The sequence below is a fragment of the Heteronotia binoei genome, chromosome 7, assembly GCF_032191835.1.
Source record: "Heteronotia binoei isolate CCM8104 ecotype False Entrance Well chromosome 7, APGP_CSIRO_Hbin_v1, whole genome shotgun sequence".
Classification (NCBI taxonomy): Eukaryota; Metazoa; Chordata; class Lepidosauria; order Squamata; family Gekkonidae; genus Heteronotia; species Heteronotia binoei.
In genome coordinates, this window is record NC_083229.1 from 88,315,506 (window position 1) to 88,333,842 (window position 18,337).

At 38.7% G+C, this 18,337-nt stretch overlaps 1 protein-coding gene across 1 annotated transcript in view; it reads right to left on the reverse strand.

Moving 5' to 3' along the window:
• PIEZO2 (piezo type mechanosensitive ion channel component 2) overlaps positions 1–18,337 on the reverse strand; it is a 399,620-nt gene that overhangs the window by 307,345 nt on the left and 73,938 nt on the right. The window contains exon 2 of the mRNA XM_060244021.1: positions 7,820–7,915. Within this exon, the coding sequence (XP_060100004.1) occupies positions 7,820–7,915 (96 nt within the window). The remainder of the gene's footprint in view (positions 1–7,819; positions 7,916–18,337) is intronic.

Below are 18,337 nucleotides of genomic sequence, written 5' to 3' on the forward strand. Positions count from 1 at the left end.
GGCTGAATGAAAATGCTAGTATCACAACAAGCCTGAATTAATTCTGTCAATTAAAGCTTTCCAAGAATACTCAATGAAAAATGCATTTCAAGAACATACAAACCAGAATAGCCAATGAGCCACACTACATCCAGCACTTAAAATTCCCAAATCAATGGACTTGGAACAGACAATGGTGGGAGAGAAAGGAATATAACCAACAGCTTTGGAAATTCTGAACTGTAGATTAAGCGATTTAAGAGCAAATTTTCACTGCAGTTGTGTACTTTTGTTCTGAACTTTGAACCTCTGCCAGGTCAGAGACCATATATATATTTAGCTAACAGCTTGAATTGTGAGACAAGGCAGCATATGATCAAGCATTTTGGAGCTTCCAATGCACCTTTGCATTACGGCCAAACTTCTAAGACAAGCATTATTGTAACTTATTATTTTGACATTTAGCTGTTTTTGACAATGCACATAATTTGCAAATCTACAGAGGAATACAATTTATCATAAAGAGATTGTGACAAGGTCCACATTCACCCCATTTTCCCCATAAGATTGCTTGTAGTTAATGCAAAAGTTGGATCCCCCCAATATATATATATATGAAAAACCATCAAAATTAAGATGGTTGGAGGCTTCCATATTATCAGACTACATATATTTGAAAGTTCAAAGTAACATTAACTTAAAAGTTCTGAAAAGTGAGACTACCTGCCAATTCCAAATTTATATAGGAGAATGAGAAAAGAAAATTAGACAAAGCAAATAACACTCAGTTTTTTAAAAGAAAGAGTTTGTGTGATTTACATAGGTAAGATCAGCTTCATTTTCTCCTTACCACTGCAATTTTGCCAAGTAATGGTAATCATTATTCTGATAATATACAACTCTTTACAGTCGAATCTATGCAGGGCTACTGAACTCATTGAAATCAATGTGTCTGGTCTAGACTGACTACATAAATTTAGTCAAAGTTCCTTTTAATCTCCAGTATTGTGAGCAAAAATTCTACCTCATGATCAAAAAAGGCTAGTAGCATTAAAGTTGTGAGCAATTATACATTTGACTGTTGCATAAATTAGTTTTAGAAGATTATTTCTATAACCATAATTCTTTTAAACTATATTTTAAGAATAATTTAAACATTATAAGAGAAAATAGAATCAAGTCAAATTTCACTGCAGAAAATGTTGTCCTCTACGTGGGTGCACCAGGCCTCCATAGAATAAATTTACCTGCCCCATTGGTAGACCTGGCCTTTGGAAAATAGGCCTACCCATCCCTTTCACTGGGTCTCCAGAGAACAGGTCTACCCATCATTTCCCACCATATTGATATACTTGGCCTCTAGAGAAGAGGTCTACTCACCCCTTTCCACTATTATACTGTTAGACCTGGCCGCCAGAGAATAGGTCTACCCACTCAGTTCACGATATTTCCACAGGAGAACAGGTCTACCCTCCCCTTTCCACTATATTGGTAGATCTGGCATCAGACCATTGCCTTAGAAAACATACCAGCATTTGGGGGTGGGGGGACTCTTGTAGTCAACTTTGTTTTTTATTTAGTGAAATATGACCACCAGCATTACAGGTCAAGTATAACTGTCAGAACCCTGACTAACCTAACAAACAGAAAGTTGCTTAGTTATCAACTAGCCCAGACTATTATTTATTAAAATATTTATATTCCACTTTTCCCTGTGACTCAAACTAGCTTACAAATCAAACTGAGAAGCATAATAGGGGTGCAAAAAAAAATCTCCCCCCCAGCTCCATTGTAGCCTATGGAGATTATTAGTGTCAATGGACTCCATAGGTTATAATGTAAAATTGATGTGGGGTTCTCCGGGGCTTTGGGAGGGGCTGTTTTTTGAGACAGACACACCAAATCTACAGCATAGCTGCTGGTGCCTCTCCTCAACCTACCCCAAGTTTAAAAAAGATTGGACCACGGGGTTCAATTCTATGGGCCTTGGAAGGATGTGCTCCATTCTCCATTGTTTACATTGGAGGTAGAAAATTCTCTCTCAGTTGTGGGCTGTAACAATTTACTCTGTGCTGCTGGCTGAAATGTTGTGTGCCAGCACCCTCTAGTGCAGCTTAAAGGGGACTTTGCTCTTAGTATATATATTTAGCATGCTCATTAGCAGTAAGACAAGAAATCAGAAGAGAATCACCATACCATTTAATTCCTTGTAGTCAGGGGGAAAAAGCTTTTAAACAGTAACTCATTTAGGAATCCAGACAGTAAAGAGGAACACCCTTTCATCACTGCTTCATTAATTTATTATTTATTATTTCAGTTCTGTGATCCACTTAAACTGTGAACTTGGATATCTGTTTTGATTTGTTATAGAGCCAATCGTCTTTTCAATAACCAAAGAGAAATCACAAGGCTAGACAGAACATTTGCCTTAAAGCAGCAACAAGGAGTGTGCACAAAAGAATTATGGTGGGGGTTTTTTAATTCACGTCTATTGGACCCCAAAAATATTGGTATTTCCTGATATTCCTGGGTAAATATCCAGGAAACCTGAATTTATTTGGCTCCATTATACCCTATGGGAACCATTCCACTGCTCTGGAACCTCTCCTGACCCCCCCCCCAAGTTTTAAAAAGATTGAACTAGGGGCTCCAATTCTATAGGCCCCAAAGAAGGTGCCCCGATTCTCCATTGCTTTCAATGGAGGGGGGAAACATTTAAAGAGATCGTGGTCTCTTTAAATGCCTTCTCTAAACTGTGCTGCTGTATGACTGAGTGAGTGAACTCAGAAGGTATTTAAAGAAACCACAGCCTCTTTAAATGCCTTGCCTTCTCCAAGCCATACTGCTGCCACCGCTGTGATAGTGCAGCACAGTGAGTGAACTCAGAAGGCATTAAAAGAGACCACAGTCTTTTTTAAATGCCTTCTCCAAGCTGCACCTGAATAAAAGCTGAATATCATAATCTTTTATTCAGGCTCAGCTATATCGGTAGTCAAAACAGATCCTCTAATCTGTATTAGGCTTTAAAATACCTGAAAAATACCAGTAAGGTATTTTTTTTGGCTTGGATAAACCGAATGCATACCCCTAGCAGCAACCACTAAAAATATGAGCTTACTGAAACATACTAATGAAAAGTTCACCTCAGCATGTCAAATGTAATATTGTATCCTATGAAAGGATGCATTCCCTTAATAATCTTGGGAAGAATAACAGTGCTTTCACTGCTTATTCTCTTTGAAATAATAGTAAAAAAACAGACTTGGCAATTTCAAATACAAACTCAGAACAGACTTTTAATCTGTTAGGTCTGGAGTCTTTGTATGGAGAAAGTGTTGCAAGAAATTACTAGTATACAGATGAGAAATCCAGGTGGAATGGAAAATAAGAAAGGAGAAACAGCTGTTTGTAGAAGAACAAAATGGGACAGGAAGAAACAGGAAAAAAAGAAAGAACAGTTTAGTATTAACAAGAGGGGGAAAGCATCACCTTCCAACATCTGTATTATACTATGGGAAAAAGAGTTTTAAGAAAAATTAAGTGAAATATATGGAAGCTAGTCACCCTACAGCAAGACAGTGAATTATGTGAATAAAAATAGCACAAGTACTAAACAGTAGCCTGTCAAATAAGACAAGGTAGGCAGAAAAGTGGCAGCAAAGAAGCTGTTTAGTTTTCTGTTTTATAGGAAACTTACTCTATTAATAGTTGACTGACATTGACCAGTAGTTTTACAACTTCAAATTAGAATAAATACTTCAACTTCCCGTTCCCTTTAGAGACAGAGTCATATATGTAAAGAAAGGAAAAGTTTCACCAAATCACTTCCAACCCAAATCAATTTGATGTTGCTTGTAGCATAAAACCAATGCACATTAGACACCGTAGAGAGGCAAGAAAGAAGTGTGGGCGAAACTAGGGTGTTGTATTTGGACACAGGAAACTCAGATAGAAGACACTACTCAACTGTGAAGCTCTTAGGTAAATGTGGTCTTAAGTAAATGTGCTTCTCAACATAGCTAATTCTCATAGGGTTGTTTCAGGGTTAAGAACACAGTCCTGGGGTGCTGGGAGGAAGTTGTGAAAGTTCTATGGCAATTTCAGTGTATCTGTCAATACACTAGGCATACTTTTACGCACGGAAGCACTCTGGATAAAGTGACACTCATAGCATACACCATCCCTCCCTCCCTCCCTTCCTTTGTAGCATTGCTCTACACAGACTACACAGACCACAGAAAAGGCTCAGATACTACTGACCAAACAGCAGCCCAAATTAGATCAGACTAGCAATAGCCAACATACAATCATAGAACTGGAAGGGACCTCCAGGGACATCTAGACCAAACCCCTGCACAATGAAGGAAACTCACAAATACCTCCCCCTAAATTCACAGGATCTTCATTGCTGTCAGATGGCCATCTAGCCTCTGTTTAAAAACCTCCAAAGAAGGAGAGCCCCCCCTCCCCAAGGGAGTCTGTTTCACTGAGGAACCACTCTGTCAGGAAGTTCTTCCTAATGTTGAGCCAGAAACTCTTTTGATTTAATTTCAACCCATTAGTTCTAGTCCTACCTTCTGGGACCACAGAAAACAATTCCACACATTCCTCTATGATAGCCCTTCAAGTACTTGAATATGGTGATCATATTCATCGCCCTCCTCTGGACCCGTTCCAGCTTGTCTATATCCTTCCTAAAATGTGGTGCCCAAAATTTAACACAATACTCCAGGGTGAGGTCTTACCAGAACAGAGTAAAGCGATACCATCACTTCATGTGATCTGGACACTATACTTCTGTTGATACAGCCCAAAATTGCATTTGCCTTTTTAACCACCACATCACACTGTTGACTCATGTTCAGCATATGATCCACTAAGACCCCTAGATCCTTTTCGCACATACTACTGCTAAGGGGGGTTACAAAGAGGACACACTTGTGTTTTCTGGGTGAGGGGGAGTTGCTTTGTTACTATTAATATAGTATTAATTCTTATTTTAATAAGGGGGAGGGGTTTTGGGGGAGAGGATAGCATTTATTTAAAAAAAGCTGCTCTATAAATAATTTTTTCTATATGAGAGAAAGATAGCTGAGGGCACCTTCTTTAGGGGGCCATAAAGCTGGACTCCTTTGACCAATTCCCTTGGAACTTGAGGGGGGTGGTCTTTATCAGAGAACTTGATTAGCTGTGATTTTGGTGTCATTTTTTGAAAAAAACAGTTGCTCCAGAAAATCGTCCATCCTCTTCATATGAAACAATGAGCAGACATCTTATCTGACGTTATAAAAACAGAAATTTTCCCCGACATAATTTTTCTGATATAATAAACACTCCATCCCTGACATTTAATAAAAAAATAATAATGCTACCTTTTCAGAAATTACAATACAGAATTAAAACAATTTTTCAAATGTGTACCCTTAGTAGGCAGCACCCTGATGCTCAGATTGTTGGGACTAATTAGCATGAGCAAATGTGGTACTGCATAAATAATTTCACCTACAGTCTTGCATTGCCTGAATCACCTATTGGGGAAGTAAAAGTGAACAATATCCCAAACAAAGACTCATCAACTTAGAGCAGTTTTAGAACCTTGGTCTTTGAACCCTCAGATTTACAACTGGTCCAGATTCATATCTCCTGCTTTTAAGATGGTCAAACAAACCAAAAGAAAGCCTCACAAGTCCTCCTTTTAATATAGTCATTCCTAGGACTGTAAGTCCAAACCAGGCAGTGTCTATTACTAGTTGTTTTATGTATTGTTCAACATAAATTATATGAAAAAAATAAGAAGCAGACAGTATTTTATGTTCCTTGATGCTGAAAAAGTGTTTAACAGAATATTACAGAAATTCATGAATTACTGTAATTTAGGAGGAAGGTTTAGTGAATGAATATATATGATGTATAAGAACGCCAGAGCCAGAGAAAGTGAAAACAGGGTTTTGACGGAAGAACTGGAATCCACCAAGGCACAAGGCAAATATGCCCCTTATTGCTTGTAATGATGATAGAGGCACTTTCTATTATAATTAGAACTGGAATCGAAGTTTGCGGAGTCCAGATAGGGCAAGATAATTTCAAACTTCTCACTATGCATGGATGATCTAGCTCTGTCTATCACAAAGCCTTTTGAGTCAGTGCCAGTTGAGTTTTTTTCATTGGGGGGAGGGGTGATCTCAGGATATAAATTTAAAGAAATCAAGTTGGGTGGGTGTTAGCATGGATATATCTCAGAAGAACAAACTTGCTCATTTAATAGGCATCCCAAAGCACTGTCGTTCTATTAGATATTTGGGGATCTGGGTTCAGGAAGATATTATTAAGTTGTGGACATTAATAATAGGAAACATCTCTTGGAATCAGAAATGAGTCAAACAAACAATATCTTGGTTGGGGAGGACTGCCACTATCAAAATGTATGTGTTACCAAGACTATTGTTTTTATTCATGAATAGTCCCATAACAATCAATCCAGGAATATTAAAAAGTTGACAAAAGTGGGTTCCCTTCTGTTTATCTGGCAAAACAAACCTTCTAGAGTTTCTGCTAGAATTTTGTATCAGAAACCTTCATCTGGTAAAATGAGTGTGCCTAATATATACGTTTATTAACAAGCTGTTAGATTAAGCTCACTATTAAGATGGTTTAGGCCAGATAAGAATTTGAGTACTGTTGAAAAAGTAATCAACCGGAACTAGTCAACTATTGTTTGGTTTGTTGACAAGAAAAAGAAATATGAGTTTGTGAGTATTAATGCTGACTTAAATGTTTGGAGGAAATTGAGACTACTATCGAGTCCAGGTCTATCACCATTAACATCTGCTATTTATGATGAAGAGGTGTGAGATGTGAGCTCTTTAGGAGATATTCAGCTATGGAAGAAAACTGTCTGAAGCTGAAAGTTTTTTATACAATGAGGGTATTCTCTCTTATGATCAAATTGTAGCTAAAATGAAGGAAGAAAGACTGCAATTATTCTAATTCTTTCCAGATTAGGCATATCATTTCAACATTGATTCAAAAGCATGGGAAGTGCTGGCAGAAAATATTTTTTTGAAAATTGACTAATAGCTTGGTAGCTGGGAAAGTGCATGATTTCTATATATTAATTTTGAATTGAGGGACAGCATTTGATAAACACCCAAGGAAATGGGAACGATTGTTGGGAGAAGGAATAACAATTAGAACTAGAATACAGAGGATTTGGTTCTCAGTATTGGAAATAACTCATGAGTAGGGATCGGCACGAATCGATGGAAGAACTGCGATTTGTGCTTAAAATGGCTGGTTCATGGTTCGTTATGAATCAGTTCAGCAAATGGTGCTGCACACACAATAAAAATGAAACAGCTTGCTATTGGGGCGATTCGACTATATTGTTATTGGTTCATTATCATAGAGCTTTCCCAAAGTGACATACTTTGTAAGTTAAGAAAAAGGATTGTTTGGTTATCTGAATATAGTCACTCTGTACCAGGCAGTTCAAAAGGCTATAGCAATTTTGTTAATCTAAAATAAACTGAAGATGAAAGCCACAGTTAACCAGAACTGTATTATTCAATATATATATATATATATACATATATATATATACATATATATATATATATATATATATATATATATATATATATATATATATATATATATATATATATATATATATATATATATATATATATATATATATATATTTCTCTCCCTATATTCTGTTCCCTTATCAGATTCACACACCACTTCCAAAACAATTTTCTGAGTAAATTTACACCATTCACATAGTCATTGACATACCTTCAAGAAAACAAACCAAAATATCTGCAAGAAACATTCTTACCTTGCATTGTTGTTTTTGTAGGTTCAGAGAAGAGAGGAATGAGCAGGAGGTAGATGAGGTAGACAAATGAAAGCCCATTGTAGCGGAATGCACATGCTGCACAGATAAAGAGAAAAAAGACAGCTAAGTGGGGTTATACAATGAATGCATCCATCAACTAATGTAAATTAACTGTACAGAGATCTGAAAACAGTGTTGTGTACATAGGGATACACAAATTCTTCACATATAAACATTTGCACCATTTTATAAATATATGTGAATGAGACAGAAGACAACATATATTTCTACTCCACCATTCCTCCAAGGAACTCATGGTGATATGCTTTCTGACTCTATTGTCAACTATACTACATGCTCGCACACAAACAGGGCTTTTCTGCATGCTTGACTTATTCCTGAATTTTTTTTTTTTTGCAACTGATCCACAAGCACTGGAATCAGTTTGGGCATGATTTTTCCACATGTCTGCCTGCCTTCTACATTTTTACAGTTGTGGAGTCAGTCCACACATGTCTGCAGTAATGACGATTTTCAGGAGAGCTGTCACCATCAGTTGTGTCACTGGTGGCATTACAATATCGATATATTGCTAGAGAATTAACAATAGAATTAGCAGGAACTCTGAATCCCCAGCTTTTATTTTGAAAAGTGTAAGTCTTTAACCTCTCTCTCGTTGAGATATTTCTTATACTTCTGTGAAGGAAGGAGCAAAGAAGAGTTAGTTTTATACCCTACTCTTCGCTATCCAAAGGAGTATTGCAGAGATTTACAATCACTTTCCCTTCCTCTCTTACAATCTCACTTATAATCATTTTCCCTTCCTCTTATGCGGAGGAGTGAGGAATCAAACCAGATTCTCCAGATTAGAGTCCTACCACTTTTAACCACTATACCACACTGGCTTAACCACTACACCACTGGTGAAGGACTTGCTTTTTTTTTTTTTTAATGAAATTTAGAAATTCAGAGAACTTACTAAGCCCATTGTTACAACACTCTAGCAATATGTCAATACTTTACTGCCATTTTTAAAAAGAAAATGAAACTACTCATCTTCTTGGTGAGGGGGAGGAATGGTTTGACCATGAAAACCCAATCATTAAAAAGCAGGCTGGAGGTGTAAGTGGGAGTGAACAGGACTAAGAAAACCAACAAAAGCATTATGCACAAGGAAAAGGTGACTCAAAACTGGTTTGCACAAAAAAGGATCTGGGTAAAAGTGGTCTCACCCTCACCTGGAAAACCCAGGCTAGCTCAATCTTTTCAATTTTGAAGCTAAACAGGGCCAGTCCTGGCTGGTATTGAGATGGCAGACCACCAAAGAATACCAGGGATGTGACAGCAAAGGGAGGCAATGAGCAAACCTCTGTATGTTCTTGCCTTGAAAACTCTATGAGGTCACTAGCTATGACTTGATGGAGATTTTGTGTGTATATGTATATAGATAGATATAGCGGTCTCAAAAGAAATGGGGGAGGGGAGGACTGGAAGGAAAACAAAAAAAAATCTCCAAAGGACAACACCCCCTCCCAAGTGGAAACTAAAAGCACAAAAATGTCTGCAAAGATCAGAGGATAAACCAAAGTGGTATGGGGCCAGAACTGACAACAAAAAAAGAAAAAGGAAAAGCTCACAGAGACCGGCTGTATCTTATCTAGGCATGTGAAGGAGAGCCACTGAATAATTAATTAATACCCCCAATAATAATATTTGTCATATTGAGTAAAAATATGCTTTGTCTTCAAACAAAGGGGTCTGTTGTAAAACTACCGTTAGAAACTGACTTTACTGCCCAGTGGGTATGAGCTCCAGCTGTAAGATTAGATAAGGGAACAGCCTCCTACAGGCGACTTGCTTTATATAAATAAGTAAGGAAACTTCGTCATGGAAATTTACTAGGAGGAGTTCTGTGAAGGCAGGACCTTTGAAATCAGATAAGCCTGTGTGCCTGCCTGCTTGTTTTCTGTGTGAATAAAACTGTCTGTATATAGAATGATTGTAACTCAGTCATTTTGGGGGCCCATGCCCGACTGGGTCCTGCTTATGGTATCATAAAGTAAACCTCGCTTCAAACCAGTAAGTCTGTGCAGACGGACCTCATTATTTCTCTGCTTCATTTTGGTGCACTGACTGCCTGGAAATGAACAGGGTTAGCATATTTCCTTCCCCTTGGCTGGTTGTATAGCCTTCCACCTTCCACCCTCATGGCGGGAAGACTGGACTAGGCGCCACGGTCACATTTTTCATTGAGTCCTGCTCTCTCCGCCCCGGTGGGAGAAGGTGTCCAGTTTGCCAACCAAGACCCTGCACCTGGTTGAACCGACGTGTCCAGGGAATTGGAAGATCTTCAGGATTGTGAGTATGAACTGTCTGGGAATTCTAACTACCTCAAGAAGCAGGGTCTGATCACCCCTTAAGCTCTGTCTATTAGGCTCCACTTTGGAGCTGAAACACAGAAATTAGGATCTGGAAGGATTTCTGTGGTGTGTGTGAAGGAGAGGAGACGAAGCCTCTAAGCGAGAGGGATTTTCTCTTGTGCAGTTCCCGGTAGGGCGACCTCACTGGATCACGAGAGGGAGGAATTTAAAAACCCCAGGGCTCCCTGGCTGCCAGACCCCCTGCTGGCAGCTCCTGTTTTCTGTTTTCCCTAGAAAAATGAGTAGTTCTAAAAGACCACTCCCGGCCAGGAAGATGCCTGGAGGGAAGATGTGCATATGTTGAAAGAAGCAAGTCAGTTTGAAAGCTCCTTGGCTTGCTCAAAACACTACTTTGTTTTGCAAGGGTGCCAGTCTCCAGGTGTAACCTGGAAATCACTCCCAAAAATATAATGTAATGCCCGGAACATTAAGGCCAGTGCCTCTGGGAGAGAAAATGTTCACGAAAATGCACGCCTTGTAATCGTCAAATTTAATCCAAATATTCAGAAATCTCCAGCCTGGAGCTGGCATCCCAAAGTTCCACTTACAGCTAATCCTTCACTGCTAGAGAAAAGGCCCTGCCTGTAAACTGCCCTGAGGCTAAGAGTTCTCCTAGATTAGAAGCTTTTCCTCTGATAATTTTTTTTTTTGCTTTACCTTTTGAGTCTGAAAATATTTTTCTAGTGGCTGTTATCAGTTTCCCCTGTACTTAGATTTTGTAGCTTTAATTTTAAGGGGAACACTTTTAAGATATTCAACTTGTGATCTCCTTTGTTTTAAAGAAATGGTGCACCTAATAGAAGATCTTTTGTTAATTTTTTTTAATCTGAGACAATGGGTTAAAAGTTTATATTTGCAATTTTGGGTTTACGTGGAACATCTTTTTCTGCTAAAGCAATACAGTATCAAACCTTTTGGAAATTTTATTTCTCTTGTGATATTTGTTAAGTACATCTCATACCAGGAGCATGTGGTCTTCAAGTGTTCCATCTAACACAGTTTTGTATCTTACCTTGAACTGCTTCCCAATTTTTCATTCATTTAAATCTGAAAATTCCTTTTGTTGTTGGTACTGAATTTTTATTTTCTGAAAAGAGCAGTGTTTTAAAATTCTACCTCATAAATTTTGGTTCCTACATGACCTCTTTTCATTTGAAGTGGTAACATGTGTTATATGTGTTATCTGTACCCTTCCTTGGGTAAAGCTACCCTCTCACTATGCATCTTCTCTCTTAAGACTTGAGAAACTAATACTTTGTTTTACCAGTGACCCAGTTATTCTCAGTGTTGTGTTTCCCATAGAAATACCTTTTCTAGATTTGCTGGTAATTCACTAGGCAGAATTCCTGAAAATTCTTGGTCTTCATTAGAAATCTGGAGTTTAATAATGTTCTGCATTCCTCAAATGTATATCTTCATCTGCTCTCTTAATGTCATTTATAGTTATGTTCCATCTATGAACTGTGCATATCAATCTTCCTATTTAGCTATTTGGTGAACCTCTTACCTGTGGAAAGAGGCATCTACATGCTTATCTATCTTATTTTATGCCTCCATCTATAGTATTTTGTTAGAGCTTGACCTTTTCTGAGTGTTTTGTTTAGAAAATCCTTTCCTTGTTTCATGTTCTTACCATGGTAGGACTCCAATTCTACTTGATTTTGTGTTTCAATCCAGTCTCCAGTCCTGGCCAGGCTTGCTACTGGATAACACATTTCCATTTGCTTGTTTTAAGTTTCTGCCTCTCTATTATTTCAACCTTATTCATCAAGGTGCATTATTTGGCACCCTGCTTTATGCATCAGTTTTGAATTATATCTTTACACTGCCCCACACAGTTTTGAATTATATCTTTGCGCTGACCCATACATCTCCTTGGCTGTGCAAGCTCCTTAGTAGGTTTTCTCCTAAATTCATATATATATAGTGCATGCTTATTATAAGTAGATTTAAGAATTGCTTTGTGTGTTTGTCAAGCTGTATTAACCAGAATTTGCTTTCCAGGATTGTTTTGTTATATATGAAGGAAACTCAGACTGCAATTCAAGTTTAGTGCATGCTCATCATTATATAGTAGTTTTAAGAATTGCTGGTATGTCTGCTAAGAATTGTTTGTTTAAGGATTAACTATTATTTGCTTTAAGAATTTTGTTGTTAAAGTTTGTTGACACCCACTCTCACACCTATGTGAGACCCACAGAACAAATTTTGGATGAGCTGGCACAGAGAAAAATGGGGTTCAGTGGGACTTGATCACCCTACTGATTTCCAATGGTTTAAATTCTCTAATGCAGTTCTCTAATCATTTTGGGTCTGATCCCTCGCATACGTGTATGTTAAAACTGGTATTGTTCTATTGAGGCCTCAGTTTTGTTTTGTTTGTTTTTGACGTTTTTCTTATTTTTGACAATTTCATATATTCCAAAACTATAGCAAAAGTTTTTCTTCCCTTTTTGTGACCATTTTCATAATCCAGGGGTAATCCCAACTCTGGTAATCTCTTCTTGGAGCTCCAATCGTGTGCACAGTTTCATGTTTTCTTTTTTAAAAAATTCATATCCGTTGCAACAAAGTAAAAAGCCTCTCATGAACCTCTAGGTGCATGCTTTCTATATGGATGTGCACTAGCCTAAATCATGAGAAGTGATGCATAGGTTTATATTGTGGATTTGTGTTCTGCATAATGTATGGTGTATGAAATCTGCCCTTTAACATTGGAAGGGTAAGAGACCTTGTCAAACTGAAACTCCATGTGAGGAGGAGGAAGTCTCCAGTCCAAAGCAAGTGTGGTAATTTAATGTTTGCAACCCTATCTTAACAGGGTTGGACTCAAGTTATGGCAATCTGTGGACAGCCAAGGAAAGCTTTAAAGGGGGAAAGTACCTACTATGGTTGTTTTGTTTGTTTCTCCAAGTATGCTTTCCAGGCTCTTCCATATCTACCCAGAGGTCCTGAAATTTGCCTGGCCATGCCTCATTGATGTTGGAAGGACCCCAGAATGCCATCCAAACTGAGTTGTGGAGAAAACTCATTTCAGGGAAATTCCTCTGCCTAGCAAAAGGCTAGTTGCCCCAGCTTGCCACTTCCAAGTTGTGTTTCCAGAAAAAAAATTCCTTTTGGCTGCAATAAAAAACAGATTTCCCTGTGAATAGACTGTCATGCATAAAGCATGCAAACCCTCCATGAACTCAAGGAAGAAGACCTTTTGTTAGACTAAGGGGGGAGGGATACAAGGAATTAGTCAGGAAATTGTTTTTCTATTGTAAATAATGTGGCCAAATGTAGACTGCCCGCAACTGGCAATGTTTCCAAGTATGTCTGAATGTGTGTATCTTAATCACCCAGGCTACAACAAGGTGTTTGCCATAAAGGCACATGAGTTGATCCAGTTTATAGCATGTCACTTGCATATGTCCCTTATTATTGCTTATGCGTTTTAGAAATTGAGATGAGTTCTTGTATTCTTGCATCATAGCTAGTAATGTTTTATTGATAAAGAAATGTTCCCTAGGATCCTTTCAAGTTTTATGTTCACAAATTTAGCCTGGACATATGTAATTATTCAATGCATATATCATGAATAGATTTCCCTGTTCAAGTGATTGGTTATCTCAAAAATGAAATGTATCTCTAGCCTCCTCTTTCCTCTACCTCCTCCTCAAGATCCTCCCAAATTTCAGTGATAGTTAGTTTTCAGTACCAAGACACATAGTCCCCTTTTTCCTGATTGGATTTTTTTTAATTTTAACGCATGTATAGCCTATTTTTTGGTAGTTGACATTCCTAAGCCATTCCCCTTTGTCAAAACTGTGTCTCAACCCTGGTTGTTTGAAGTCTGATCGGCGCATCATGAAATGTGGCACACACACTCTAAGGATTGGGCAGTGACAAAGGGGGGGGGGGAATTGATATCAGAGTGCTGCCGAATAAAGAGGGTAGCCTTAAAAGACATGAGGGGCCCCTCTCAAGCTAGCCTGTGTGCCCAGAAAGGCCCCATGATGGAGACCAGGAAAACTCCATATTGGAAGGCTGGGCTGCATGGCCAAGGTATGCCTCTGAGTGACCTTCCCCCACACACACATCTTCTCTAGATGGAAAAATACAGGGATGTGCCAGTGTGAATGGATAATCCCATCACTGTCTCTCCTCCTCCCATGACCCATCTTTACCCCATCTCTGTCAATATACTATTTCATTACCCCATTGTAGTATCATTTCAGTCTTTCCTGGGAATGTCGAAACCAAATTGTCACCTAGCTGCCCTTCCTGAGTGGTCATACAGAAATTTGTTTAATGATGATGATGGTCAGTTTCCTTCAAACTAAATAAGTTTTCAGAAGACTGAAAAAGGGAATGAAGGAGAGCCCATGAATAATTAATAATACCCGCAATAATAATATTTGTCATATTGAATAAAAATATGCTTTGTCTTCAAACAAAGGTGTCTGTTGTAAAACTGCCGTTAGAAACTGACTTTACCGCCCAGTGGGTGTGAGCTCCAGCTGAGATTAGATAAGGAACAGCCTCCTACAGGCGACTTGCTGTATATAGATAAGTAAGGAAACTTCGTAATGGAAATTTACTAGAAGGAGTTCTGTGAAAGCAGGACCTTTGAAATCAGACCTGTGTGCCTGCCTGCTTGTTTTCTGTGTGAATAAAACTGTCTGCATGTAGAATGACTGTAACTCAGTCATTTTGGGGGCCCATGCCCGACTGGGTCCTGCTTATGGTACCATAAAGTAAACCTCGCTTCAAACCAGTAAGTCTGTGTGGACCTCGTTATTTCTCTGCTTCACATGGTCTAGGGAAAAAACAGACCGAGGAGGTTCAATGTCTGGGGATTATGGACCCCCAGACTACAAACCAGGTTGTGGCCCATTTGGTCCATATAAAAAGCCATTTAAAATTTAAATGGCTTTTGTGCAAAGCTGCACAGTGAACTCGCCACTCAGCCCTCACTTATACACCTGCACAGCGTTGCAAAAGCCATTTAAAGGGAACATATAGTCCTTGGAAAATTTAGGTTTATGGCCCAGTCTGTGCCCACCCCTAGTCCTAGTCCACTAAGCAAAGTCTGAAACCTGTTTCCAACTCTGAAGATGAAGGCAGGCTCCTTAAACTGGAAAAACTTTCTGAACACTATAGAACAGGGGTGTCAAATATCCGTCTTGTGGGCCAGAATCAGCCCGCCCAGGGCTTTAATCAGGGTCCTGTCCTCACCCTTTGAAGCTCGGAAGCTGCTGAAATTTCCAGTTCCTTCTTCCTTGTCTTTCCAGGCTGAACCAGGAAGCAATTCTGGGCTTGCAAAGCTGCAAAGAAAATGCAGAATGGACTTTTTTAATGGAAAATCAATTCCACATTTTCCTTGCAACTTTGTCTGTGCTGCAGCATTCCTATGGCCAGCTGAAGCTGTTGCTTCGTGGAATTGTGTCCTTCAAATAAATGGTTGATGCTTTGAGCCAGCTTGTCTCTGGTTAGTGGACCTGAGAATTGGTACCTAGTGAGTACTTTAACCTGGAAACAGTCAAAGGGAGCTCTTATCCTGGAGAGCCATCACCTATTTATGTAGACCTGGAAGGCAGGGGGAGAAGCTTGCAATGCAATCTCATTGTTTTCCCAGGCTCAGAGCATTTTATATTTTCTGTTTCTGCTGTGATCTTTGTGCTTTTTCTTGAAGTTTTATTTATTTATTCCCTCACCTTTCCATTTTAAACAAAATACTGCAAGAGTTTTAAGAATATTTGTATTTTAAGTTAAAACATATCTTTAATTGTGTTTGTCTGTGTCCTTTATAAAGTTTATATCTCCAGTACCTCATTTTAAATGTTATGGCCTGGCCCAACAAAATCCCATTTGTGTCAGATCCACCCCTCCTAATGAATGAGTTTGACACCCCTATAGATAGAATATCAACCACTATTATCCTTGAATTTTTTTAAAAGTCTGGTTTTTTACAAACAATAATAATAATGAATTGTAAAAAGGCACAAATATGAGATGTCAACAAAAATGCATACAATCCAAAGCAATAAACATGACTGTGACCTTCTTATGTAGAACAAAGTGCTCCAGACTATTGCATTCCTGTTTTTATCTTTGTGCTTCATCATGAACTTTCCCTATCATTCAGTGATTCATTGGACCAAGCATCAGCTTTACTGTATAATATATTTGTATCTTCGAGGTAGGCCATAAATGCACACTGTATTGCATGGCAAACACTGTATATGAAAAAATAATAAAAGCAGGGGGGGGGGGGGGGACGAGGAACCAGCTGTAATCCAACCACACAGCAGATGTTGAAATGTTATGAGACCCACCACATTGAATGTTTTTTCATGAGATAAGCCAAATGCAGAGGTGTCAGTACAGGAATAGACTGTTTACACAAAGATGTAAGTACCTTCTGTGAAATCTAAAATACTTTTCATACTGGAGACCAGGCACAGGCTCTCAGATCTGAAATATTTACTTACACTTATTAGAGTCAGTAATCCTAAAGCTTGATATTGCTGTTAATCTTGAGAACCATATTATAATTTATTTCCTCATAAAAAAATCTCATTTTGGACATCATCAGAACTAATCCAAATAAATTATAATCAAAATCCAAATCAGCTACTTTTTAATGAATGGTCTGGTCATATTTCAGTGCTAACCCAGCAACCTGCTCTGGTTGTGTATGTGTGCAGATTTCATGTAATCTGCATTCTGAATTATGTCCAAATTATTTTGAGTGTATTAGCAGCCAGACCCTTCCTTAAACTCAGAGAAGTCTGGTGCAAGCACTACCAGGGCCTGGGCAGGCCAGGACATCAAACATTGATACCAGTCAAATAGCTTCATGGGAAAGTGAGAGAAATATACTTTGATTAAATTAGGAGGTGGTCAGAACAGGTGTCTTTTCCCCACCCTAAAGGCTTAATTTAAGCAAACAGATTACTTATGTGAAACATCTCAGGAAGACTGTTAGCGACTCAAGCAAGCACTTTGTTCTGCTTTGTTCAACTGCTTCAGACCAATAAGGCTGCCCACTTTGATCAAGCAAGCAATTACTCTCAAACCCTCTTTTGCATACTCAAGACCACTGGTTCCTCTTCATTATCACCTAAGTACAACTTAATCCCATTATCTCAGTGTCACCTGTCCAGTCAAATCTTCCTGGGTCATCATTAGCAGCCATCAAGCCATGGCCCAAACCTTCGTTTCACTTTGGTATTGCAATCATCATGATTGTTCTCCAAATGTTTCCCACCAAAAAAGACACACACTTTCCCACAGCCTCAGGGCACAATTTTCCAATAAGAATTGGCCTTGATTCTGAAACCCCGCTTAGAGAGTGTTGTGTGTTCCTGGTACACCAATTACATACACCCCCAATTCATGGGCTTCCTTTTCTCTCCTCCACAGAATGAAATGCAGGCCATTTCTCTCTAGATCTTCTGCTTCTACAGACCTCTCTACAATTGGTAAATATCACTTGATTCCTAAAATGCTGTTTCCTCACTCCTCTCTGATTTGCTAGTTATCTCTTGAATGTTGTATGTTTTGCTGAACAAAACACTGGAACCTACCTGAAGGTTTCTTCTCTTCAATGGGGCAAAATCATTCAAATCAGTCACGCCTCCTCTTAATCCAGGCAGGACTATGCAAATTTGTGTAGATTGTAGAAGTTCAGAGCTAAACTGACTTTCCAGTCTTAGTATAGCCCACTTCCATAACAGTTGGGGGGGGGAGGGCGCTGTCTGACTAGGTTGTTGGTTTTTCGTTTTTTGCGGTGGAGATTAGATTGAATCACCTCACTAACGAGAAGACACTTTCAGGTAGGTTCCAATGTTTCATTCTCCTTTAGTGAGGGAAGTAATCCAAACCAGTTATATGCCCAAACTACAACCTGGGTGGGATCCTAATTTTATTTTTATTCTGTTCCACCACCATGTTCCACACTTTTTACCAGATGAAGCTTCCACAGACTTTAACTGGTCCTATTTATAATGTCTCACACAGGTAAAAAAAAATGAACCAGGTTGCAGCTTTACAGATTTCTTCCCTGAAAACGCAAATGGAATGTTGCTGCAGATGTGGTGGAGTGGGCCAT